General features: G+C 42.0%; 1 protein-coding gene across 2 annotated transcripts in view; it reads left to right on the plus strand.

Moving 5' to 3' along the window:
• PDE4A (phosphodiesterase 4A) overlaps positions 1 to 27821 on the plus strand; it is a 106065-nt gene that overhangs the window by 63671 nt on the left and 14573 nt on the right. For both annotated transcript variants that reach the window (XM_063294325.1, XM_063294326.1), the window contains exon 7: positions 22811 to 22904. In XM_063294325.1, coding sequence (XP_063150395.1) covers positions 22811 to 22904 — 94 coding nt within the window. The remainder of the gene's footprint in view (positions 1 to 22810; positions 22905 to 27821) is intronic.

The following is a 27821-nucleotide window of genomic DNA, read 5'->3' on the forward strand; positions in this document are numbered from 1 at the left end:
ATGCCTCCTCTTATTTTGTTCCTGCTGTCTTTCCTGGCTTTGAGAACATAAGCCTTGAAGGAAATACCTCCCAGCAGCCAAGGATAGTCATTAAACATAAACAAACAAACAAACAAACAAATCCATCCATCCATCCTGGGGACATTTAGGATCTGACCAACATTATTAGTAACCAGAGATATCAAAAAGGCATAGTTCAAAACAAGAAGTGTGCCTTGTGGTTATCACCCAGATTTTTAGCGCATGGCTCCCCAGCGAGGAAGCTATTTCCTGGTATCCTTTTTGTAAATTTGCAGTGGCCTTTGGGATGATTCTCTTGGACTGTATGGTATGCTTATTCAGGGCAGCAAAATGCTCTGGGCTGGTTGTAATTAAGGAGTTAGACAAAAATAAGTTTTGTTTCCTGCCTCCCTACACAGATTCATGCCTGTGTTTGAGAGAACCAGCATTTTATTCCTGCTGACATATTTATGTTGAAATAAAATAAGCATGTCATGTAAGTAAAGATTGCTTCAAGTTAAGCAAGTGAGAAAGAGAGAGATGGTCCAGGCCAGCCAAAGCAATGGAGGAAAGCAGGTTGAGGATGCAAGAAGAATCTGAGTAATATTTTAGGGCAGGGAATCTTGATTTTGTTCTCTTGTGATGTTCCTGGTCTGAGGGGCACCCTTTCCCCAGTTTTGCTCGGTGGGAGTATGCAATTATGTCATGGATTTGTTGTGCTAAGTCCCAATAAGATAGGCCTTGGGAAGAAGGAAGGAGGTGTTCTGTAATCAGAAACTGCAGAATGAGAGAGCAGCATATCCATTTGAAGGGCATCATGTCCTACCTCTGTGCTCTGCGATGTTCAGTTTGCCATGTCCCAATCATGGAACCCTGATGGCAGGATGTGGTGAGGCAATTGATGGCAGATGGTTCCTTTGCTGTCAGTGTTGTTTAAATGTAAAAGCTCCTTCCTGTTAGTATTGCCATGTGGTTCTTTGATGGGCTGCAGGGCGCCTTGTGGTACACGTGTGAATGGCACAGCAAATAGAGTATTTGCATGCAGGGACGCTAGAGCCCATCTACTGCCCACCAGATGTAAATTCCATCTAGATCAGACATTAGGTCCTCTGGATGCAAAATTCTTTCGACTCTTGTTTTGTTCAACTGTCTCCAAAGAAAGGGCAGTGTATAATACACCTTGGATTAGTTTCTTCTTGGTCACAGAAAAATTAGCACTGAATACTTCTGAGAAACAAAATCCCAAACCAGTAGCTGGTCAAACCAGCTCAACTGTGCATTCTGTTCCATGGCATAGCATTTTCAACATATAGGAAGGATACATCTCAGTGTTGACAGCACGGTGGTTGTGTAAAAGTAGCACACTTGTACTTATTGGGCTACAACCCTCAACCCTGTGACTTCCTCACGTTTATAATCTGGATGGAGACTCTTAGCAACTTCCTGCCATCTCCTCTTCATCGCTCCAGCTTGAGATCATCAGACCCAGGTCTTTTCAACCTGGGAGTTACAATGCTAGTGGTTGGTCTGGTGGCTCCTGGTCAGGATCAGTAAGCAGAGGCATACATGCCTGGCAATGAGCCCTTGCCCTTTGCTCAGATCCATGCCATCCCCACTTAGGTTTCAGAGTTAGGCAGGGAGTGGCCTGGCCTCTTCCTTCCATTCTCAGTCCTGGGCTCCCCAGAACACTAGGTCCATCCCTTATGCCTCGTGTCCATCCATTTCCTCCTTGGGCAAGAAGAGCTGGATCCCCGGTCACCATCTGTGGGGTGTTGCGTAGCAGCACTTTGTGTTCTGTGGGCTGTTGCAGGGAGGAAGCCGGCGTCCTGCAACGATTCTGGCCTCCAGAGGCCCCCAGCTTTAGAGTTTGGTTAATTTAGATCCTTGCAGGGTCACCCTCCCGCTCCCCCATCTCCCTTCCTCCTGCTGTGCCGTTCATTTGTTCGCCTCCTCATTGTCTGGCCAGCTCTTGCTTCTGTGTGCCTTTAACCACCTCCTCCCTCCTGCCCCTCCTCTTCCCTCCCTCACTTCCACTCCCTTTCTTCTCTCTCTATCCCTCTCTCACTCATCGCCACCTGACATCATATCTCATCCACCCATTGCTGCAGTGAGAGAAACGTGCATTCACACACACACACACACACACACAAGCAGACACACACGCATGCATGCCAAGCCAGGGAATGAAGCTGCAGCTGAGGCCATACTAGGAGTTACCGTCTCCGTGGTGACCGCTGCCCTCAAACGCACACCAAAGAGATGATGGGGACGTGCCTTTTAGCAATGCAGCGTCTGCCTTGCTAGCTGGATGCATGCCATGTGGTACCCAGAAATGGCTGGGAATCTCCCTCCTGCTCCACCTGGGTGAAACCGTTCTTCCATGCACTGGCTGCCTGCTGCTGTCTTTGCCTCTTCCTTCTGTCTTCCTGAGCTGCTGCTGCTGCTGCTGGACTTTTCCTTCTGAAGATGTGACCGGAGGAGAAGGAGAGGGAGGCACGTCGTCCAGACAGTTGAGGAGGATTGTGTTTGCTCATAGCCAGAGCAGCTTTGCACTGTGGGTATTCGCCTCCTTGTCTGCAACATACCCAGGGACGTGGGGCTTTTAGGTTTGGGCCTATCTGGCACATCTTCTTGAGCCACGGCCCCCTGGTGGGGAGGGCCAGAGGAGGAGCCACAGAGATGTGAGGGCTCTCCTGCAAGGCAGGTTGGCCAGCAAGCGCCATGCCAGGCCCAAACCTGCATGTGGAAAGAACAGCTTTGAGAAATTAACCCCTGCCTTTCCTGCCAACACCAAGGAAAGGGGACACCACTAATCAGCCACTCGTCTGGAGAGAGGGAATACCACCTTGGTGGGCAACCCAGAGAGCCCTTGCTGCTCACTGGCCAAGAACAGAAGATGCCCTTAGTGGATTTTTTCTGTGAGACCTGTGCAAAACCATGGCTGGTCGGCTGGTGGGACCAGGTAATCTGTGGATGTATCTGGGTTTTATCTTTTGTTTCTGTGGAGAGATACAGTTTGGGAGGGAGCATGCATGAGCTTTTGGATGGCCAGCATCTGATCTGATTTCACTGGCCTGGGGGGATAGATTAAGGGGAATCAAGGGGAAGCTTGGAGCTTTACATCGGCTGCATACCTAATGTTACTGAGAGGACATGGGGCATGCCTAGTGCTGCAAGCATCTCCCTATAGCGTGCATCCTGGCGAGATCAGACACGGGCACAGTCAACTCAGGGTCCTGCTTGCAACAGAGTGTGGGGTGTTGTGCCCATTAGGAGAGGCTAGAGGAGACCTGTGCCCTTCCTGGCTGCCTACAATGTCACACTGGAATTGCTGCCGTGTGTACTGTCCGGTGGCTAAACAGACAGGCAGCCCTCTGTCTCCAATATTCTCCCAATTTGCAAGCAACAGAGCAGGACCCTCATATAGTGTGCCTTCTGTCAAATACGTTCACTGTGTTTGGGTACTGTTTGGGCTAGCACAGCCTATCTCTGAAACATGGGTCCTAGAGCTGTTTTTCCCTGAGCTTGTGGGATCAGCCAAATAGTGTACGTTTGGGGTATGTTGTTGTCTGCATGGACATACCTGGCGTGAGGCCGTGTGTCAACGACTTTGGTGGCAGTTTTGCTTATTATGGTTTATGCAGCATTTGCAGACATTACCTACCCTGAAATAGTGGAGATTTTCATGGCTGAGTGTCAGATGGGATTGTAGAGGTCACAAAGAATGTGGGAGTTTGCCCTCTGTTTCCTGAGCTTGGTTAATTTGTTCCATGTATGAATTAAAAAAAACAGCCTCTGTAATATTTGTACCTTGGATATATATGTTCTTGGTAACAGAGGAGGATCTGATACTTTGGAATGGATGCTACAGTTTGTATTGGTTTGGAGAGCATATGCTTACCTGAATAAGCTAGAGAGCTTTGGGAATGAAATGCTACTGTGATCTCATAGAGGTCAGTCTCCATGTGGTGTTTTTGTCTAGGATAATGGGTGCATGGCTGTCAGTGCCTGCACGTGTGCTTCAACAGGGCTGGGTGATGTTAAAGGTTATCAGTGGAACTGTACAGATTCATGTGGTGTGTTGTCTGTGTAAAGAGCTCAGCTAGAACAGTGCAGGAGAGGGCAGTGTGCCAGAAATTTGTGGGTGTGTAGTATTGGGCGTGGTGGGGTAGAAATGTTTGCTTAGCTCTGTTTCTTCAAGCTGTGTATAGTGTCTGTTCACGGACATTGTTTTTCTATGTTAGTAGCAGAAAAACATACTTTGCAGTAAATCCCTGATCTCACCGTTGGAGACCGGAAGCTGAGATTTGCCTAGTCCACAGAGTTGGCTAAACTGGGTTTTGAATGCAGTCCTTTACTCTAGGCTTTGACCTGGCCTTATATATTCCTATTTCCCCCTATTCTGTCAATCTGTCTCGAAATGGTAGCTGAAGAAATAAACAGCATTAGAGAGTTTTGGCAAAACTGTCCCTCATGTTACCAGACCTGAGCAATTGGGCACAAAGTCATTTTATTCCTCAAGCACCTTGTCAATGCCTGCCATCCTCAAGACTCTCTCACCTGGGGTCCCAGGGGTTCAAGGCTCTCCCCCCTCCAAAAAACCCCCATAACAACCCTAATTTCCTCAGATTGAGTGCCAGTTCTGACACCAAAATACTGTGAATAGATTGTCCTTTCATTCTGTGATTTGTAGCCTGGCCAGAAGTCTTAATTATCTCTTAATTTCTCAGGTCTTAAAAATATTTTTAAGTACCCTATATTATATAGTAGTTCAGACATTGAACAAAGGCTGACCACAGTGGCATTTTCCTGGAGCACTTGATAAGGCTATCAGGTAGACCTGTTCTGGAGGTGGTGACAGCTGTGCTGAAGTAGAGCTGAAAATCCCAGAAGTTTTCTGATGTCCTGGTATTCCATGCTTCTGCTTTCCCCATTCAAGTTCCAGTGCAGAGATAAAAGATTTCAAAAGGGCTTCCCTTTTGACTGCAAAACACTAACACAAAAAGACACACGCATGATTCAGAACAGGATCTGTGCATCCAGTGACTCATGGGTAGGTGCAGCCTGTGATAACAACATACACTTTAGTCATTATCCCATTTTCTTTCCTCTTTACCCAGCATCACTCAGCATCTTTGCAAGGCTTTGTCCCTTGGCTGATGAACTTATAATCAGCTTTTGTCTTCTGAGGCCCTTCTCATGTGTTGGAATTGTAACATCCAGAATTGCCAGCCAGCAATTCTTATTGAAATTATTAAAATCTGCAGGGCATTGTTCTTCTGAATATCTATCTAGATATTGATCATTACAGATCATTAGGAAATTCCTCTACATTGTTCTTTCCCAACCTAGCATTCTTGTGTTCAAGCTGCACAGAATTTTCAGTGGGACTTGGACAGAAAAACCTTCCCTTGATCTGCCTGCAAGCCCATTTGTGGTGTATCATGCCATTACACATTGTGAAGTCCAACACCTGAAACAATTCTCTTTCTTGCCATATGGAAGGGTTGTGGTCTTTCTCAAACCCAAACAGTTCTGTTATTTGGGTCAGCTTTCTTAACCCTTTATTTCCAAATGTAATACTGTAATAATAATTTTCTTAATAAGAAAAGTTGCAGAAAGGCTGGGAATGGGGGTTGCTAAATTACTGTTATACACTGGTTGATTTGATTTGTACTGTGCCTGTCTATTCAAGGCAGCTTACAAAATGCTTTAAAAAATAAAGAATGAAAATGGAAATTAAAATTAAAATTAAAGCACAAAATTGCTACTAAAGTTGTTTAAAACTTAGAGTTTTAAATATTCCATGTAATTTTTAAATATTCCATGTAAATCACTATGACAATGACTTTACTTCAGTTTGGCTGTGATTTTTTTAAAAAATAGGAGATGGCCAGGCATGGTGGTCATCTGAAAAGTCACAGGATATCCCTCTGTTTGGTAGATCTCAGGCTGCACAAGCTTGCCTTTGATCCTGCCATTACTGTTTTTTATTTCTTTAAATGAAATGTTGATTGCCAACATTTGCCAAAATCTATAAAGAGGCATCTTTATAGATTTTCTAACTACTGTGAGAGCAGGGCCAAATGCAACTTTTGAGAGAATGTGTTCAAGAGCCTGGGAGCAATGCAGGAGAAAGCCCTCCCTCATGTACCACAAAGATGGACTTTTGATAACAGGGACATCTTCAAGAGGCTCTCCTGCAGATATTAAGAACTGGGGATTATAATGGGGAGGTGATGTTTGGACTTTAAAGATTAATTGCAACACCTTAAATTGCATCCCGTAAGCAGTTGACAGCAGTGCAGATCTATCAGCATATGATCCCTGTTCCCTATACCAATTAGAAGTCTAACTGCCACAGTTTGCACTACCTCCAGGTTCTGGACATTACATTAGTCAAGGGTTGAGGTTGAAACCAAGATGCAAATAAGTATTGCTAATTTGACTGGCCCAAGAAGAGATGCGACTGGGGCACTAGACATAATAGTACAAAGGCCCTCTACCTCTGCCATTTCCTGTGAATCCAGTGAGAAATTAGGATCTATTGTTTCAGAGAAAATGCAAGCTCATCCAAAATTGGTTGAACTTCAGTCCCTACGGTTAGTTTTTTGTTTACCAACAGCACCTTAACTGAATTTCAGCATATTTTCCCTCTCAGCTTTTGACCTGAGAGTTGTGGCATAATGGAGAATTTAGCCAGTGGAATAATTTTGCCACTATATGTTGTTGTTAGTTGCCGTCGAGTCGTTTACGACTCATGGCAACCCTATGTATAACAGAACAAAATGCTGTTCGGTCTTGCGCCATATGCCTTACTGTTCCAGTGTTTGCATCCATTGTTGCGGTAATGGTATCAATCCATCGCACTGAAGGTCTTCCTCTTTTCTGTTGGCCCTCAACTTTACCAAACAGGATGTCCTTTCCAAGCGATCGGTCATTCCTGACGATGTGCCCACAGTATGAGAGTCTAAGCCCAGTTATCTTCGCCTCTAGGGAACATTCTGGTTGTATTTCTTCTAAAACTGATTTGTTTGTTCTTCTGGCAGTCCATGGTATTTTCAATAATCTTCACCAACACCACAATTTGAATGTCACTATATAAACATCACATAAGCCCAACCACTATTGTGCAAAATATGATATGTGATATTAATTGATAGATCTCTCTTTCAGTATCATATTTGTATCCTTCTTTTTTCCAAGTGGCTCAAGACAACATGCATGACAGTTACCTTCTTAACAATCCTGTTAGGTTGGTTAGAATGGGAGAGATTGATTCCAGATCATTCAGCGTATTTCAAGGCTGACCATGGATTCAACCTATCCCTCCTCAGCTAAGGTACAATATCTCAATGACAATGGCTCCAACAATCCAGACACTTAAAGGCTTAACAGTAATTTCAAACTCACATTTTGTTTCTTATAATCCAGCTCTCTTTCTTGGCTACTAAAACTCCTCTTTTTCTTTGTTTTCTTACTCTTTGGTAATGAAGTAAAATCCCTTGACAACAACAATTGGTGCCATTTGAGTGACTTCTCTGAAGTAAGAGACTGGTACACTATCCCTTGTTAGTTTATTGTTTACAGTAAGATCTCACTTTCTCTTGTCTATCCATGTGGTGGATGGACCCTTGGAAAAATATATTCAGATGCCATGACATGTTTATACCTATGAAGATCAGAATCATGCAGGCAGTGGCTTTTCCTTCCCTATGGAAGTTGAAGTTGGACTTTGAAAAAGCAGGATAGAGTGAGTATTGATGTTTTGGGGAAGATTCCCGAGAATACCATGGATAGCCAGGAAATAAAAAAAATGAATTGTAGGACAATCAATCCAGAGTTCTCACTTGGAGCAAAATGACCTGGCTCAAAGTATCACATTTAGGACACAGTATGCCAAGGCCCAGCTCCCTTGAGAAGTCCATAATGCTGGAAATGGTGAAAAAAGACTGATGGCCAACAGCATCATTGATAGACTTGCTTACAGCAGATATGGGTGCAATTTTAGAAGTTGGGGACAGATCATCCTGGAGAATGTCTGTGTGGCTGCTAAGAGTTGACACTGACTTGATGATAGGCCAGGTAAACAAACATGCTGTAGAGATTCCAGAATGTTACTTCGTTGTTATAAGATATAATAATAGAATCTTGAAAGCCTGTCCCATCTCATGCTAAGCAAAATCATGGCAGGGTTATTAAGTGTCTTTTTCATGCTTCTTTCTATCTCTGGACTGTGTAATCTCTTGTTCAAGTCCCTTCTTGTTAGCTTGCTCATACCTTCCCCAAGGTCAGCTCTACATTTCTTTACATACATAATCAGTCAAATATTCCTTCCTTCCCCAAGAATTGAGGGGTGGAAAAAGATACAGGGGAAAGTGCTTTTGCTATCCAGCTTGTCCATAGTGTCTTGGGACCATTTGACTTTACCCTCCAAATCCTCTTCCCAGGCTCAAAGACAATATTCTGTGAGGATTAACTTCTGGGTTCAAATTCCTTTTTATCAAACCTGCCTCTTGGGTCTGATCCCATGTGCACTACTCTACAGCGTCTGTCCACTCAGTGCGGTGAGCTTTTTCCTGAACTGGATTTTCCAGAGTAAATATTGGCATAATTTGCTTGTGCAGCATCTAGCACAGGTTTGTGTGCTCTCAGATTGCACTGTCTTCCACTTTCCACTTAGTCATATGTCCACATCCACAAGTCAGGAGGTCTGCCTGTGCTTCAGTTTTTAAACTCATATGGTGAACTGGACGCTTTCATTGGGTTGCCCGTGAAGAGTCTGCAGAAGACACCAAAGGGATGTGCAGGGCAGCGCTGTATCTATACGTAACAAAAAAGAGAGAGAGAGAGAGAGAAGGGGAGGTACAGTGTTGGAAAAGGAGGAGAGTATAAGAGCCTCCAAATAATCAGTAAAGTCATGATCCAGCCATTCTCCGTTCTTTGAAAATTTCCATCCTAAATCCCTGCTATTGCATAAGGGGAATAGATCAAGAACAGCACTGTTGGAGGGAGGATATGTATTATGTCTTCCAAAATTAAAAAGGTTACACTGTAATCTTTGAACAGAAGGCAGCACAGTGTTATCTCTGAGGAATTTTGGCCCTTCGTGTAATTAGACTTCTGATTCTGGATCCCTGATGTTGGCAGTTGTTCTGGAAGAGCAGACATATCTCCATGCACCTGCCCACCCATATTGGCTGTCTCTCAGATCATTCTCTTTTTGACCATGCTGATACTAGTTTGTTTTTCGGTTCTAATAAAGCAGCTTTTCAAAACTAGCAGCTCTTCCGGTTAGTGGATTGCAGCTAACATAATCCCAACCAGCATGAACATTTAATTTGCCTGCAGTAGAAGCAAGTATTACAGTCCAACCTGTCTGAAGAGCATAAATTGGGGAAAGCTGTTTGTGGGTGATTACTGGTTTCCACAGGTGTATGGAGGCTGGTATGTCTTTGCCTGGTATTCACAAACAGTGCTTCTATGAGAATCATAACTCCTCAGAAAATTGCTGAAGATTATCCATTGTGGATGCAACACACACCGTGTTAAGCATTTGTGGGAACCGACTGAATCCCCTTCTCCTAAAATAGGATGCTGAACTCTGAGGAAAGATAATACTTGGGAATCACATCCTTGGCATAGCTGGCTAGGGGAGTCAAATAGTTTCTGTGACAGGGATCAGGAATACAGTTTTAGCACTTCTGATCCTGTAATTCAGTTAGGCCAAATATTCAGACTGCCCTGATTCATGCTGGTCCTTACACTTTGGGAGCTGGTCTTGAATTAACAGAGCTGATGCACTTCTCTTTAGAAGGCTTTCTGTAATGATGTGGTAATGCCTAGGAGAACAATGTACTCTTGACTGTCCATGCTTCCTGGTTGGCCCTATAACCATGTTTGCTGAAGCTGACTAGATACAGCATCATTTGGGGAGTGGGCTGGGAAGTCACAAGCAATTTAGAGTGGATTCACACATTGTTTTTAAACTTGTGCAGGTTTCTGTAGGCAAAGAGGGAGATTTGTTAAAGCTTGCTCTGGGCTTTCTTCCTCATTTTGTTTGCACAAGTCCACAAAGTCTGAGAATCCCTCTGATATATACACTGAAATGTAATTATTAAAACTAAAGGTATATTTCTTTCTTTCCCAGCCTTAACCCCCAGTGGAATCATTATTCAGACAAATCATTTATCTTTATAGGGGTGGTAATACTGCAAAGAACCGACGAGTGTCACAAGATGTGGCTATGTATCTGCCAGACAAACAAACAAATAAATAACATGGTTATAGTACTTGCCGGAAGCCAGCTCTCCCTCCCTCCCTTCCTTTTTTGTACCTTCCAGTCAGTGTTGACTCCTGGTGACTGCCTAGATTAATCCCTGCAGTTTTCTTGGCAAGATTTCTGAAGTGGTTTGCCATTGCCTCCTTCCTAGGGCTGAGAGAGAGGGACTGGCCCAAGGTCACCTAGCTGGCTGGGCGCCTAAGGCAGGACTAGAACTCACAGTCTCCCAGTTCCTATCCTGGTGCCTTAACCACTACACCAAACTGGCTCTCTTTCTTTCTGAATAGTCACTTTATAAAGCAGTAGAAGTGTAAATGTTTATTTATCACATATTCTCTCAAGGAAGTGTTTCTGTTTCAGGGTTCTTTCATTTACTATTCTTCCCCTTACAGTGTACTGATAAATTGTGATTCATTCTCTAGCATCATTATGTTTTGGAGTGCTGTCCAGTATGCGGCTGTACGAAGGTCAGAGGCACTTGTCGCATTATTTCTAATGACAAAACTGCCCCATTGAAAATATTGGGATCTTAAACAATTCTTCATGTGCAAAGAAGGGATCTATCATCAACAGTAAAGCTTTTTTTTTAAATAAATGTATTTATTTTCCATAGACAGTCACAAGGCAGTTAATTTTGAGACATAAGTGGAACTTCCATAAGATGAATAGAAAAGAGGTCTCTTGCAGATTTCATTGCTGAAACTTGCTAGTTTAAACATTCTTTTTAGTCCAGTCTATGTGGACTCCTTAAAAAAGGCAGTAAAAATGTTTGAAATATTAGCAATAAAGCAACAAATTAAAAATAGACATCAACTGAAAATCCATTTCTCTAGAAGAGCTTTTCCCAGTTTAATGCCTTTAAGGTGTGCCCAATTATAACCCCCATAATTCACAACCAATATTAGTCATCTTTTTTCTGACATTGAGAAACAATCATCTGCAGTTTGTTTAATTTCCTTTTTAATCTTTCCTAAATGTCCCTATCTTCTTAGTTCCTATAGCCCTTTATTTTCCTTTTTTTTTTTTGAGGGGGGGAGGGTAGGATTTGCTTTTGGATCCTTTCCAGCTTGTCAATAACTGTGTTTAGTTGTGCGAAGAACATAGGCCTTCAGATAAAACCTATCCATTTTGAAAATAGCAGTTTTAATGCGTCCTAAATCCTTGAAATAATATTTTTATTAATGGGACTTAAAATGGCATTGACAATCTCCCTTTTGGCCCAGTTTATTCTTTTAGCAGAGCCAGATTATAACACTTGTCCTGGGCTGTATCACTTTGGGCTGAAGTTGCATGTTTGAATACCCTCAGACAAAAGATACATTCTTCACGTGTGTGAGAAAGCTTGGATGATTCTTATAGCAATCTTTACTATTTTACCAATTGCTCTGATTAATAAATAATTTTGCCCTCACTGCTTCACATTCTATTTCTTACCTACTTTGCTCTTAAAACATTGTCAGAAGTGCTGCTCTCTAGTCAACCCCCCTTCTTCCTGCATGCAAGAATTTGTTGTCATCCTGGGATTATCTCATTTTGCTGCTGTGTGCCTAACTTTCCAGGTTCTGAGATCATTTTCAGTTGTTAACCTGTTCTCAAGGCTGTTTTGTGGCATCTACAAATTTGAAAATTATGGTGCTAATTTTGGTTCAGAATCTTGCCCAGCAACCTTATGCTTCTTGCCTAAAAAAATCAGTTGTTTTTCCAAAAAAGAATGACTAAGTTAATTTGGGATTTGTTCCTTTAAAAATCCTAGTGGCTGCTAATACTGTTTTTTCCTAAATGTTTATGAACATACTGTTTTTCCATTCAGCATTGATGTTTGCAGGACTGTGATTCCATTTGTTGCCCTCTTTTCCTTTTTTTAAAAAAATGAATTTTACATTTGCTTTTTGTCCCAATCGGCCCACAAATATTTCCATGGGTTTTAAAATATGTGGTTATTATTTGTGAGATTTCTCCAGTAAATTCTGGGATTTGCCTAGTAACTCCCAACTCAGTTCCAAACTATTAAGGAAAATGAAGTAAACCCTGCAAGGATGGTTTATCTATGCAAATTTCATTGAGATGAAAAAGAGGCTTACAAAAGCACTCTTGTTTTGTTCTGTATCTCCTGTTCATTTTAGTGATGTTTGTGCAGTAAAACATGTCTTGTCTCTTGCCCCCTTCTGTCACAAACTACTTCTGCAGATCTTTGGATCAAATGCTACATGGCTTTGCTCACTTCAGTTGATTCAGCCAGTTATTTTGTGACCTTCTCCTATATTATTTGGACCTGTGTTCTTTCTTTTAGTTTCTTTTTAATGAAATTACTTTTTTGTTTTTCTATCAAGATTGAAGCTGGGCTGGTATAGGTTACTTCAGTTTTCTCTCTGTGAATTTAAATAGTTTGTACAAGCCAAGTTGTTCTTTATGAACGAACTATTCAGGAGAAGATACTCTGTCCTGTATACCTACAGAACTCCCAAGGAACAACCCCAACCTGAGGTTCCCCCATTATCTTGGAACTACAAGTCTCAGAATTCCCAGCCAGGGTAGCCATTGACAACAACTTGGAAATACTATACTGCTCTTGGTCAAGTATTTGGTTGAAATATTCAAAGTGGGCTAGCCTGGGCAGCTTGGGACAACTGTCTGGCCAGGTAGCTACAAATATTTACTTCTGCTGAGTTTTTAGTGGGAAATTTTAAATGATACGCTTTAGCTTCCTGCTACCACTAGAAAGCTGAAGGTAAAGCTAACCTGAATAAGTATGAACAGTGTGTGTGTGTGTGTGTGTGTGTTTGCCATGGAGCTCTACAGCTGGAAGTTCTATCAGCTTTAGACTGAGATTTACCAAAGTGTTTTGTGAGAAATCTTACTCCCTTAGAAAGGGGAATGATGGAAATGAGAAGGAGGAATGAAGTAGTGAGGTCATTCCTCTTTCTTACTTTACCATGATCTGCACTGAAAAATATGGAAGGGGCAGGTAATAGACACAGGAGAGCACCAGAGTTGTTCCAGTCTAATAGAAATAGCTGACTTATAGTGTGGACAGGAGGAGAATATGCAGGCTTATCTCACTCAGATTCAGATTGTGATTACATTTGGCATTGTCTGTCTGTGGAATTTTGGGCTATGAGCAAACAATTTCCCCAAAGATCAGTCAGAATATATGCGTGTTGGTCTCCGGATGCAATGTGTTATATCCAAGAGACTTGGAGCTCTTATGGAGGGTTTCCCAGACCCCATCCTTTGCTCTGAAGATGAAGGCAGTTGCTAAGGAGATTCTTGTTGCTATGGAGATAGCTGTGAGGCACAGCTGATTGGCTGCCAGAGGTGATGAGGTTGCCACTTCGATTATATTCCCCTTTTCCTGGCTGCTGTCTCCCCCCATTACAGTTCCACTTCATTCAGCTTTTGAGGAAATGGGCTATGGAAAGCAAGAGTGGAAGAAGAGGTAGCTAACTTAGTTGAGGGGGAGGGGAAGTTGAAATCAGAAAAATCAAGATATTTGGGACAGATGAAAAGTGATTGGACTGGTAGGCACAGTATGGAAAAGATTGGACCCCTGCAGATATGATGTAACTCATGAACTAGTCACTGGTGGTAGTAACAAGCCTCAAGTAGGCCTTGAATCCAAGAAAATAGAAATTGGAGCAAGAGAACTATGTGATGCTAGCATAACTTCTCCCATTGCCCAATGATAACTCCAACTAGATGGTGCAGTATCTGTAGCAGTCACTCTTTCCTGAATATAAACCTGATAATTGCTAAGTTCTTTCGTACAGTAAGGGAGTGAGACTAATGGACTTAATGGGCTACACATAATGGAATGCACCCATACAATAACATTTCTGCACATTGAAGAGTAGCATGTCATGGAAAAGGTTAAGTTAGAACTCTCTTGGCATTCTCATTTTCTCTGTACATTGAATTTTGTTTATTTGCTAGAGGAAAGAATTCCAACAGCTTTGTTTTGTATTTGAGAGCATTGGGGACTACTAGAATTTATTTACCTTGTAATCAGCCAAACTATGTATTCAATAAAATAGTAAAACAGTTCCTGTAGTGTCTTCCCATTACCCCTTCATAAAAACAGAACACCACTACAACTCTTCTCTGTTCTTGCAGTTTTCTGATTAGGTGTTATTTTATTATTTTCTTTTTTTAAAAAAAATGCTTATTTTTATATGGATTACACAAATAGCTCAATGCTTACAATCATGCCACTTAAAGAAATATACAGTATAGATATCCATGGTAGTTACATCAGAAGATCAGGAAACCAGAACTCTTATTTTGGAGTGTCTTTTGAAATCACAAAAGACTTGTAGCCAGGATATGTGCCTAGCTTGGGCACAAATCAGTGGCAGGTATGATCAATTTTATCCTCAAAGTGCCTAGCCAACATAGTGAATGGCTGAGGGTTCTCCGTGATTGCACACCAGGCCAGATCTCAGAAGGCCTTGAGCCACTTGCTGAGCAGTAGAGAAAGGCCACAATGGGGGAGAAGAAACATTGCTTCTTTGCTTCTTACAGCCGTAAGTCATCTTAATAGTGAGCTTTTACTCATATTCAGTTAGAAACAATTATATTCCCTGCCCAGATTCCACAGGGTGACTGAGGCTTCAACAAGAGCAACCACCATCAGGAAATTCTCCAGAGCTTTATGGAATATGTTGGAATTCTGGGGGCAGACTGTGCTAACAGTTCCCACACTCCTCAGAGGATAATAGTTGTTACAAGTCTAAACCTCAACAGGAAGTGGTCTGACCTTGACAAGGGAATATATTTAAAACTCCCCAGCTTCAGATCATCCTTCTCCTCAGTAGAAAAAAACATATCCATTGTGTGACCTGCCACATATATTGAGCCAGTAATGTTGGGACAGACCTATGGTTGTCATGGCTGCCATGAAATATGGTAGCTCCAGCAGCAATATTGAAATCCCCTAGAATCCTGTTTCTGGGAATTCTCAACATCTCATCTGAGATCCCTTCTTGGCTGATCAACTCAGAAGCCTACATGGTACACAAAAAGAATCCTAGTCTGTCCTGAGTGCCCGACACCAGATCTAAATCTTTGAGATTGGCACTAGAATGGACAGGGAACCTGGAGAGAAAGTAAATCTGCATAAATGACAACTATTCCCCCTCCTTGGAGGACTCTCTGATGCTACATCAAATGGGGGGAGGGGCATTTAAAACAGTGATTGTGTTAATTGTAAACATTCATGGTACTTAGAAACAATTACTGGCAGCTGCTGCTACTATGCTTTTAGTGTCGCATATTTTACTTATTGTATTTTATTGTATAATTTCATTATTCAGATTTATTTGCTGATTTTCACACAAAAACCAGCAAATAAATCCAAACAATAAAATTGTAAACCACCCCTGACCTGGGAAACCTGGTTTTGAAGGGCATCCTACAGATCCCATAAATAAGTGGCGTTTTGTGTCAGGGTTAAAGTTAGATAATCTTGTTCTAATTTTGCATAAACTGAGCTCTCATGTTGGAGAATAAAAAGCATCTGAGACTGGGTATAGTCCTTGCTGCACTGAACTCTCCTTTGCCCTCTCACCAAATAATGATTGAGTCAGGAGAGAGCAATATGTGGCCTGTAGTCTAATTTCAAAAGCCTTCTGGAATCAAATGAAATCCCTGGCATCCTGCTGAGTGGATAGGGTGGATCCATCCTCCTTTGGGTGAGTCCACTGCCACATGTCGCTCCCAGCAAATTATTCCTGGGGAACTCTGACTGTGAGCTGAAGAAGATTCCCCACCACTGCCAAGATATTATGATAGCATCAGGGTATTAGCTAATGGTGATGTAACTTTATTTTCATGATACAGAACAATCATATGTTACAAGAAGGAGAGGTCAGAATCACACAATTATTTTAAACTGCATTGATTATCACTTGGAAATCTTCTCTCACTTTAATTATTACACATTTACCAGTATTCGCAGTTTATGCTTTTCCTGGATTGAATAACAATACATAAAACACTTCTTGACTCAGAGATTGCAGAGGCTGAAATGTGACCTTCGTATTATACTTTTGCATACTGGCAGTAGATTAAAAAAGGGCTAATACAAAGATGATTTAAAAACTGCTGTCTTTAACATTGACACACCAACAAAAAGGAAGGAGCCCATAAGAGCTTGGGGTAGCATAATCAGCTTAATTTTATTAACTATGTTTGATATGAGAAAAGTAGGGAAGTTGTACAGATGTTTTATAATTCAACTCCTAATGCAGCCTTGGATCTGCCTGAATGGTTAGGTCAAGTCCCTTTCTCATAGCTTTTCTTCCTGCTCTAAAAAATTGGAATTGTAGTAAGTTGCAGAACAATTAGAGGAGATAAAGAAATGTCATAAATAATGTTTCCCATATGTGCATGCTCATGCTCCATAGCAAATTTTTGGCTTCAGATTTGAAGCACTGCACATTCCTATCACAGACAAAGCAAGATCTTTGCAATATACAACCCTTTGCTTTCAGAGGGATGGATAGTTTGATAGCAAAAAATAGAGAGTAATTGGAACTGGCAAGCAACAGAAGAGTAATTGTTGATGTAGCAATTTATCTTACCTGAAACACTTAAATATATATGCATGGAGTCTAAAGACTTGGTTGCAAAGAAGTTTGTCTCCCAAGTCATTTTCCAGGCTTCTTCACTGATGAATCTTTCATCTGCCTGCCTGAAGCAAGATACGCATGAAGTTATTTTCTTCTGACTCTACTCTAGGTTTCATGGATTGTTGTTAGCCAGATTCCCTTAATCTGAAAATATTGTCCTATATACTCTATATGTATGGCATCTCATTATTATTCTAGTTCTGTTTTACCCAACTTGGGACTGTTTCTGTTACAACTCCTATCATCCTCAGCCAATGGGCATGTTGTTTCAGGATGATGGTTATAGTATTCCAACACATCCAAAAGTATAAGGTCAAGGAGGGTTACTAGCTGGATTCTGACCAGGAGGATGGTACATTATTAAGAAGACAGAGGCCTTTCTCCCTCCTACCTTCTCCTTTCCTCTGTTGTCTTTGGAAAGCTAGCTGGGCAAGTTGCATAATCATATTCACCATCTTCAGAAGACCAGTCTGTCTCAACACTCCTGTGGAATCAGATTCACCAAAACAGTATGTCTTTTTTTTTATTGTATGGCATAGCAGTTCGGTGTTCATGCTGCTTTTTTTTTCTTGCTGGGAAATCCTTGTGAGGTCCAGCAGCCAGATGTGTAGACTATTTAGCCATGACAAGTCACGCTGCCCGGGGTGCACCATGAGGAGGCTAGTCTACATTGCACCATGCTGGGCTGAGAAAGAGGGACTGGCCCAAGGTCACCCAGCCAGTTTTCATGCCTAAGGGGGGACTAGAACTCACAGACTCCTGGTTTCTAGCCCAGAACCTTAACCACTAGACCAAACTGGCTCTCACAGTATGTCTGATCTTCTCTTTAAGACCCATATGGGCTTGTTCCAAATGCACTGCTTTTGCTTTTCTCTGTGTCTGTTTCTTTCTTTATCACACAAATAAGTAAAAATGTTAGTAATTCATTCATGTTCATCTTTTTACATTGCCAGTCTGTTCTTCTTCTGTGAAGCTCACAAATGCTCTCACAAATGCTCCTTAAGGACAGACAGACCAAGTTTAAATTGGGAACCAGTGCAGGATTGCCATATAGAATGCTTGGGAGAGTCCAGGCAGAGGAAGAAGTTTGTTGCCCTAGAATGAAAGACGCACGGGCTTTGGATTAGGATTCTCCATCAAGCCATCTTGCCCTTAATCACTGGAAGCCTTCCCAGGTCTTAGAAAGTAGTTTTACCCTTCCATTCTTCCTGAGGCTGGCTGCCCTGATGGAGAAGCATGTCTCCGCTAATGAGCCTAGTCGATGACTCACCTCAGCTCTCCTGCCAGGGAGCAGCATCCGGGAGTTTTCTCAAGGACAAAGGGATTTTTGAAAAGAGAGCAATATCAAGCATCAAACCATAAAAGCAAGCTTGTCTGTTTATCTCATATGCTTTCTGCTTTGATACAACTTTGGAAAATGGAATTTGTTTTATTTAGAGGACCTTTGCCAACGTCCTAAGGAAGATCAGGTAAAAAATTGTTCTGATGCAGAGTTACCAGATATTGTTCGACTCTCCCCTTCCAAACACACACACACACACACACAAATCTTCGGGGATTTCCATGCTTAGTGAGCCCATCCGTGAGGGTGATGATCTGTCGCCATACATTGTTTGCTTGTTTGTTTGTTTATGGTATTTCTATGTTGCTCAACTCCAAAACTGCTCTGAGACTCATTTATTCATTTATTTATTTGTTGAATTTATACACCGCCCATCTCTGTTGATTATTAGCTACTTCTACCCTTACGCAGCAAGCTTAAATTCTTCCTATCTTATTTCTTTAGGAGGTTCTCACATTAAAAATCCTCAGCTCTTTAGACTTCAGGTTAGCATTCTAAAAACACCTGCTCTGACCCGGGAATGGTGCTTCCATTTTTTAGGATGGCAGCTAGATTTTTATCAGAAGAGTCGTGGAAAAGAAGTACTGAAAAACTGTCAAAATTCTTCCAGGAGAGGATGGGATGGGATGGGATGGAATAATTCAGCATCTTTGGGCCATGGTTCTTCACAAGAGATATCACTGCAGAATATCCATACAGTAATCTAGGATATGATGTATGCCCAGTGCATATTTGTGCTTTGCTTATTGTTTATTAGAACCCAGAAAATTGGGTTGAGAAACCCATGGTTAAGTTAAACTGTGTCCAAACACAGTCAGGATGTTAGAATTTAGTTGAGCCAGTGGGAAGTTCAACAGTATTGGCCCTCATTTTGTCTACATTTTGACAGGGAAAAGAGAAAACATCTGCTGCAGGAGAGGATGTGGGCTTGGCAAAAGCAAAGATTCAGACAGGAAAGGCAGTGAACAAAAAGTACCTTCATAAGATGGAGAATGACTGCAATTCCTTGCAAACCACAGAGAGAAGCAAAATGTTGTACCAGTAGGGAGGAGGAGGAGAAGGGACACTAAGCTATATCCAGCCCAAGCTCTGCTCATTTCTGTTTCATGGGAAAGAATTGGAGAGAGGACAAAGCCAGCAAGTGTGGAAGGAAAGAACTACCTGAGAACCATGCCTAAAGATGTTACGAATGAAGGCTAGATTTTGAGAGCAGCAGCGGCTTGTAAGCCACCTGCAGTTTTTGGTCAGGTTGGAGCAAAAATTATTTAAATAATATTAATGAATGGTCAGAAACTCCACAAATAGAATATGTTGAATATTAATGAAGCGTTGACGACAAAGACATTTTAAGAAACCCAACTTTTTCCTACCAGCACACTTCCTCCACCCTAACTTTTTACCAAATAAACATCTATCTCAATAGTATTCATTCACAATAAGCCATGTGCTAATGAGTTTTTGGATGAGGATGAGGTAATCTTTTGAGGTGTTTGCCCACCCCTCCCTCTGTAGGAAGAAGCCAGAGATTACGGTCTTTGACCAGGTTGAAAAGTGGAGGTAGCCTGAAGCTACGATAGTTACTTTGTATCTTATGAAGTAAGAAGCAAATCCTGCCACATTCATTGAGATTTATTCCTCAGTAATTACATTTATAAATGCATCTCTGATTCTTCAGTGTAGGGAACAAACTTTTCATAAAAGCACTGATTGGGGGATTGGGAAGAAGAGCTGAGTATCTTTTGACTCATTCTGATCAATACATGTGAAAAGGTATCTCTGCCGGTCCAACTGGTTTCTTACAATTCCCTGCTTAATCGGACATGGATGGTGCCAGCATATAGTCAGAAACTTTTTGGTCCCTTAAGTTGCCAAGAGTTACTGCAAACTCAACTCCCCTTTGTCTGCCTAATTTAGGGCTAGGCTGCAAAAAGCTAGAGGACCACAAGGTGGTAGCAAAGAGTTTGTGCTTTCTGTTACCTCTTTGCTGCCTTTTAGTGGTCCCCTGGACCCTGGCAGCCCAGATGTTTGAGCAACAAGATTGTATGAGCAGACTAGCAAATGCATAGTGGCGAAGGCAGAAGTGCTCATGGGTGAATAATATAGTTACACTCACAATAAGGTTGGTCTTAAGGGGAATAAGTTTGTAGTGAAGGTGACACCCATGGAGACCTCTGTTTAAAAGTGGGCCATACACGTGTTCAATTTCTTTTAAATAACTATGGCATCATATCATGTGGAAAAACCTCAAGATTTAAAAAAAAATTAAAGGCATGTTTTTGAATTTGTAATTGAGATCAAATTGTAAAATAAGTAGTGCATTTTAAGAACATAATATGTTTTTCCTAGTTGTTTATAATAATATACAGTCTTTCCTAATATATTGCCCTCCAAATGTTTTAGATTAAAATGCTTCACATTGCCAAGTCAGCTTAGCCATATGTGTTGTATATGAAGACGATGGGAATCATAGTCCAGCAGGTTGGGAAAGTCTGATTTACAGTATAGCAGCATATCAGTAGGAGGATTCCAAAATCCTTATTAGGGCATGACCATTTGCTAACCACTTCAAGATCATAAAATACTGTAAATCCCATCCTCAGACAAAAGACATAGATTTCTTGATAGGTAGAATGGAATTTGGACCTCCAATATATCCTGCTGATTGGGTTAGCTCAGGGGGATGGGCGTGGGAGGTGCAGTGGTTCTCCTGCTTCCCCCTGGGCCAGTTCCAGTCAGTATTGATCAGGGGAAGGGACAGGGAGCCTTCAACCCTTGTTTTGAGGGATGCCTCAGGTTGGTTCTCTCTCTGCTCCTGTTTAACATCTATGTGAGGATGGTGGGTGACATCATCCATCAGCATGGGATTAGTTATCATCAGTATGCTGATGATACCCAATTATACATCTTAGCCCTAATTGTCCAAATGATGCTGTCAGTGTTCTGACACGGTGTCTGGAAGGTGTAGGGCTCTGGATGGGGAGGAACAGACTCGGGCTCAACCCCAGCAAGAACAAGGGGCTGTGGATTTTGAGGCCTCCTGGATCCAGAGATTTTCCACGTAGTTGCACTCCCCCAGACAGACCTGGTGTGTAATCTGGGTATCCTAGATTCATGGCTCCTACTTGAAAAGCAGATGGCAGCCATGGGTCTGAGGTCTAATGTACAAATTCATCTTGGGTGCCAGTCGTGTCCATTCCTTGATCAGGAGCCCCAGTCTTCCATGCCTGGGTTATCTCTTCTCTGGGTTACTACATTGTGCTCTACATGGAGCTGTCCCTGAAGACCACTCAGAAGCTACAGGTGGTCTGTAATGCAGCAGTACAGGTAGTTATGGGCAGACCTCAGTACACCCATGTAACACTGCTTCTTCATGAGCTGTATAGTTCTACACTACACTACACTAGTGGGCTTCCAGATGCAATGGAAGGTGCTGGTTATCACCTTCAAAGCCCTTCATGGCACAAGGCCTGGTTATTTGTGGGATTGTCTGTAGCCAATTATCTCTCTCCATCTGGAAAGATCTGACAGGATTGGCATGTATTGGGTCCCGTTTCTTAAGCAATGTCATCTTATGGGAGCCAGGGAATGTACCTTCTCTGTCACTGCACATGCCCTATGAGTGGTCCACGTATTTCCCCCAAGATTCAGATGGCCCCAGCCTTGTATGTCTGCCTTTTGTAAGACATTGAAGAACTGGTTTTCCTCCAGACTTTGGGTCAGAAGGCTTTGGGAGGCCATCTGGATGGACTGGCTTAATTATTGAATTGCTTCTGGCATAATTTATTATATTTTACTATTGTTTTTAAGTGTTGTTATTGCTTTGCTTGTACTCTGCCCCGAGTCATTTGGGATGGGAGTTGTAGAGTGCATATCTGTTAAGCATGAGTTTGGGAAAATTCATCTTCCAGTTCAGGTGTGTTGAGAATTGAATAAATCATCACAGGACAGTTCATATCTATGTTCACAGATACGGCAGAGTAGATGTATTCATAAAAATGCAAGCATTCTCATGATTGTGTAACAAAGAATTATACGTCTAGAGGAGTAGATTTTTGCATTTGAGGCAGTCTGCAACTGTGTCCACACGTGGCACTTCTAGATGCAGAAAAATCTGAATCCAAATGTGCAAGACATATAAACATAAATATCCATAGATTTTTAATAGAAATGATTTGAGAACTTCATACTATCAAGGGAACCTTTTTAGGCAGAATTCTGCTGAGGAACCTTTGCATGTTAATAGAATTCCCAGGTTACAGAGTGTTCATTAAATGCATTAAACTCACACAGATTTATATATAGTATGAAATATAGTATGTATGTTTTATTATATACTTCAACTCACAAGTATCAGCTTGTAGCCATTCTCATTCTTTAAGTCTGTCTCCATGCCCATACACACTGAAGCTATGTGTCAGTTTGTCCTCATTCATGAGACTGCTCTTGTTCATAACTGCTTATTCAAGGAAAAGTATGCACTTGTGCACATCCATTCTTACTAGGGCATGGACAGAAAATACATACTAATTACTTCATTCTCTTTGTGTGTGTCTCTGATAGTTCAAAAGAATGCTGAACCGTGAATTAACCCACCTCTCTGAAATGAGCCGTTCTGGAAACCAGGTGTCTGAGTACATTTCCAACACCTTTTTAGGTGAGTGTCATGGAACTGTGTTTTTTAGATTGCCAAGGCCCTGCTGCACCTACAATCCATGTACATTCTTTTTTTTAAAAAGTTATGCAATACTGTAAAACAGTATCTGTTCTACATTATTCTTCCAATCAAATGTAATCAGGCAGATAGCTGAAAAGAAAACATTCTTTTTAGGGTTCACTATTGACTGATATCATTTTTGTAGGAAGGCAGAACAAATATACAAAACATAATTGGCATTAGCCTTTCTTTTCATTGCTCATAATGATCACACCATTTGGTTCTCACAGTTTCTTAAACTCTTCCCCAAGAAAAGGACACATGAAAAAATAAGTTAAATAAGAAATCACATCAATACCTGATTTTAGAATAGCATGAAACTATATTTTGACTGTGAAGATTCAAATTTTTGTTGGATAAATACAAATGTGTGTTTTTAATCCATTGCATTTAAAAAATTGTAGCCAGTTTTTATCATTAAAAAAAATCCGCTCTTCCAAAGCAGGAGTGTAATTATACTATATTGTTATAAACACTGATAACAATGCCTATAGGTCTTTAAACTTTAATGATTTATCTGGACTGTAATAAAAAACCATAATTACTAATTCTTGTATGTTCTTCTTCCAAATCTAACAATGAATTAATCTGATTCTCTGAAACCTCTCTCTTTCATTCAGGGTTAATTTTATATCATTTCTTTAGAACTATGCCAAAATGGAGGTTTGGTTCCAATTAATGTTTTTTCATGCATATCCCAAAAGCCCCATCTCAGAGGTTGGGAGAAACAGTTTGGATGAGGACAAAAATATTCACCGTGGGAGGAATAAGTGATGGTCCTTAGCCCCAGCGCAGTTTGTTTCCCCATGACTCATCCTATGCAAATGTGCCTGAGGTTGCGTGTTCCAATGCACGTCCCATCGAAAGTAATATCATGAGAACAGAGAACATCTACAGGCAGGTGTGCTTTTGTGACGCTCTCCGCTGTATGTGAAGTGCTGTAGCAAAAGACAAGGAGCATCCCAAGTGCTGAGGCAGCATGGTTGCCTTGGCAACAGGGAGATTCCCATCCTTCCCTTCACCAGCTTAAACTGAGGGCAAAGCTTTGGCTTTGTTTGCCCTTATTGATGTCATCTTATAGCCAAATCTGATTGGCTGAAGTCATTTGAAAAGAAGAAAGCCCACTGGGGGGAAAATATACCAAAAGAGACAAGCTGCAATTTATTAGTAGAGTCCTTCCTCTCCCAATGCTAAGGCATTGCTGGGCAGGGATGGAAAGCACCAGGCATATTCATGTGAGGAAACACAAACAGACCCAGCTTTTCCCCTGCCTCTTTGTGTACTCGAGGACACACATTTTTTCTTTTAATTTACAGGAGGAGTGAGGTTCAAATTGTGCTGCTCTGCACAGATCCATTTATACCTATCCCAGAGTGCCAATCACTGGGTATTAGGCAAGAAGAAAGACTGTGCCCCCAGGTCTCCCTCCCCTTTCAACTTGGTCCCCTGACTACCTGCTAAGTAAATGTTTGGTAAGATAGCAGAAGTACAGAGGTGTTTGGACACCTGGATAACTTTTGTCCAGTGCTGTCTTCCAAGCACACTTATGACAATCATAGTAGCATCAGTAGGAAATTGGGGAAGGGGGGCAAGGCTGGCTGGGAATTCTGGAAGGTGCCACATTGGAGAAAGGGTGTAGGTATAATATAAACGTTAGAACTAAAAAGTTAGGATAGTAACCTTTGTGGTCTCTGCTTAACATGAGATAATCTGAATCTGCAAGAACTGAAATTTTCAGTTTCCAATTCCTATTTGGTGTATAGGTTATGTCCAGGAATTCAGGTTCCTGGATCATGCTATGCTTTTTCCATTCAGAGACAAGCAAAGCAATATGGAAGATGCTTTCTCCAGAGTAAGCTCCACTGAGATTAGTGGGACTTACTACCATGTAAATGAGCATAAGGATGCCCTCTGTAGCTTCATTCTTGTGTTTGTTTACTTGAGAGCAAATCTCAGCATGACTTATTCTGCACGTAAACCTAACAAGGTATAGAGTTAGTCTGTCAGGCAGTTCATCATGTTATGCACACAAATTTAAGCAGGTTGCTCCCTTCCAGTCTCCATAATGTGTGTAAACATTGTTATCTACATAAAAATGAGGAAATAAGTACCAAATTTTGTGCAGAACCGCACATGGTTATCTTAGTACTCACTGAATCAGAGGCCTCATCATGTACAGTATGTCTCCCCCAAGAGCTGCAGACTTCCTGAACCAGACAGGATAGCCAAGAACTGCAGTCATCCAAAGCAAAGTCCTGGGTGTCTCCTGCCCACTGGGTTCTCCAGAAACCAGGCCTCCATTGACGTCAGCAGATGCAAATACCCAGCCCTAAGCAAATGTTGATGCAAATTATCACTTCAATGGAGGCCTTGTGTGAGAGCTGGAACATGGGCTGAAAGCAGAGGCCAAGTATCAGTTGAGCAAGGGCCAGAATTCACCCTCCCTGCTCCGCTTGAGCAGCTGTGGCATGGCCTGCTAAGGTCATGGGATGGGGCAGTGCCAGCCCACAATGGTGCAAAAGAGATGAAAAGGACAGAGAAAGTGAAATCCCATTATCCAGCTTAGCTGGTTGACCACCACCCCCAGAAATCTTCCCAATACGGAACTGTTGTGGAGAGAGAGAGAAGTTTTTTAGATAATGAGCAGATGGGAAGCATCCAGACCAGTTTAGCTAGCCTGGCCCCTGACATTGGGATTCTGGAGCTGTTTCTGTGTTGGCAGAAGAAGTTGTGTTTGGTAGGCCAGCCTGGGAACTGCCTGGACACTTGGATTCCATTCTTGGCTCTGGCACCAAAGCAGAATCAAGTGATTGGTAGGAAATGGCCAGAGTGACTGATCATTTGTGGCTGAGGGCTGGAAGCGGAGCTTGTTGGTTGAGGTGAGGAAAGGGAAGGAGTCAGAACTGATGGATTTATTCCCAAGTTTTCTTTGGAATTTGCCTCAGCCATAAAGATACAGACCCACAGATGCCCACTTACCTCAGACCCATGAACTGTCGTGTTGTGATAGAATTCCATGATACTGAGGCAGCCTGTCCCTCCAGTTCCTCAAGCTCCCAGGCAAGTCCATGAATCTGCTTGATCATATATGAGGCTAGCCTGCAGAGGAAACTGCAGATGGACTTGAGTTGTTGTGCTGCTCCAGGAAAGCTAGTTCTTTCTACAGATCATCTGGTGCTGAGCCTGAGCACCATCTTAGCCTGAGCAAGGGATGTCCCCCTGCTTTGCCAAACATGGTAGAACACTGGCTCCAGAGTTGTTCAAAGCCTTACAAGGTGAACTTGGGAGAAGATGGAGAGCTTTGTATTTTATTTTATTTTTTGTAAGATGATGGGGAATATTGGGGACCCTGTTAAGGGCAGTATTTGAAAGAATTCAGCCGCATGGCGGTTGACTTGAATATTCTCTGTTGTCACAATCCTCCTTCCTAGTAACTCAGAACTCAGCACTCTAGAATGGTATCATGGCTTATGCCCTGCTTCCTCCCGGGGCCTGTTGCCCGCCCCTTCCACTCTGCCATGAGGCCCCCCTGCCGCTGCTTCTCCCGCAGGTACCATTGGGGCATAGCTCTGCCATGCCATGAAGTAACTCCCCCCCAGTTCCCTGTCACACTGCGCCCTCCCCATTTTCTGCCTCCCCTAGGCTCCCCCAGTGTACGCCACCTCCCCCTTGGCAGGCTATCTCCTCCCCCTCCTCTCTACTCCCAGTGGCTGCCACCCACACGTGACTTCTTGCCCTTGGAGACGGTCCTAGAAGAAGGTGGGGGTACAAGGCCCTCCACTCCTGAGGGTGAGTCTCCCCCCAAGCTGCTCTACATTGTACTTTGAGTCTTCCAGTCTAGAAACCTAAACTGGAAACACGTTTCTCCTTCCAGCTTCGTGAACCTAAAGTATCTTCAGGGGAGGGAAAGTGGACTTAGGAAGGAGTAATTTTGCCATCCATCTTCAGGGTTGCTATGGAGTGTGAGCAGGATTGTTTTTACCAGCACACTGGCCTAATGTCCAGCATTATATTTCTCCCTTTCTTCCTCTAAAGGAGTAATGGCAGCTATTCATTTATCTAGGAAAAGTAAAAGACAACAGTCAGGGACAGAATTAAGATGACTAAATCCTGTTTGACTGGTTTGTTCATTACAAAGGGGGATGTGCTGTGTGATTCTGACCCTGAGCGCTTTTTTTGTTACTTCTTTTAATTTTATGTGTACAAACAGAAGTCTTCTAGAAGATGAAATGTATACTAATAAAAGAAGAAGAGCCTCAGAACGGCATTGTTATTGGGAACATGTTATAAAAAACATAAGTACTGATAAATATCAGTGCTTGTGTAGATGAGCATCCTTTCATGCTACTGCTGCTGCTAATAATAACCATTTTTATAGTAATTTAAAAAATAAAAATAGCTGTTTAACTGCTCAGGTACTGTCCAGTAGGTACTTATAAGACACACAAAAAGCATTTGGATAATTTTCTTGTTCTCTTTTTTGGGGTCCTGCAAAATTGGAAAAGCCAGAGCTCATGAGACAGGACTAAATGTCTGAATTACAGAAAACTGGAGGCTCCATATTCCTTGAAGCACAATCATATCCTGAGGCTATTCTACCTTTAAAATAAGGGGGAGTGGGGATGTATGAGGGCAACAAAGGGAAAAGAGTATCTGAAAAAAAATGAATAAAGTAGGACAATTGCACAATGAAAGCATCTCTTACGTCTCCAATAAGTATTAAGAAACTTTCGGACTGTATCCAACCCCAGTCCGAAAAATTCTTGCAGTATCCTGACTAAATTATGGGAATTTTAGCTACCAGGAGTTAGGTTAAAATTCCTTTTACTCCATAAATTCTGAGCTTTCATTCTTGGC

The sequence above is a fragment of the Candoia aspera genome, chromosome 2, assembly GCF_035149785.1.
Source record: "Candoia aspera isolate rCanAsp1 chromosome 2, rCanAsp1.hap2, whole genome shotgun sequence".
Classification (NCBI taxonomy): domain Eukaryota; kingdom Metazoa; phylum Chordata; class Lepidosauria; order Squamata; family Boidae; genus Candoia; species Candoia aspera.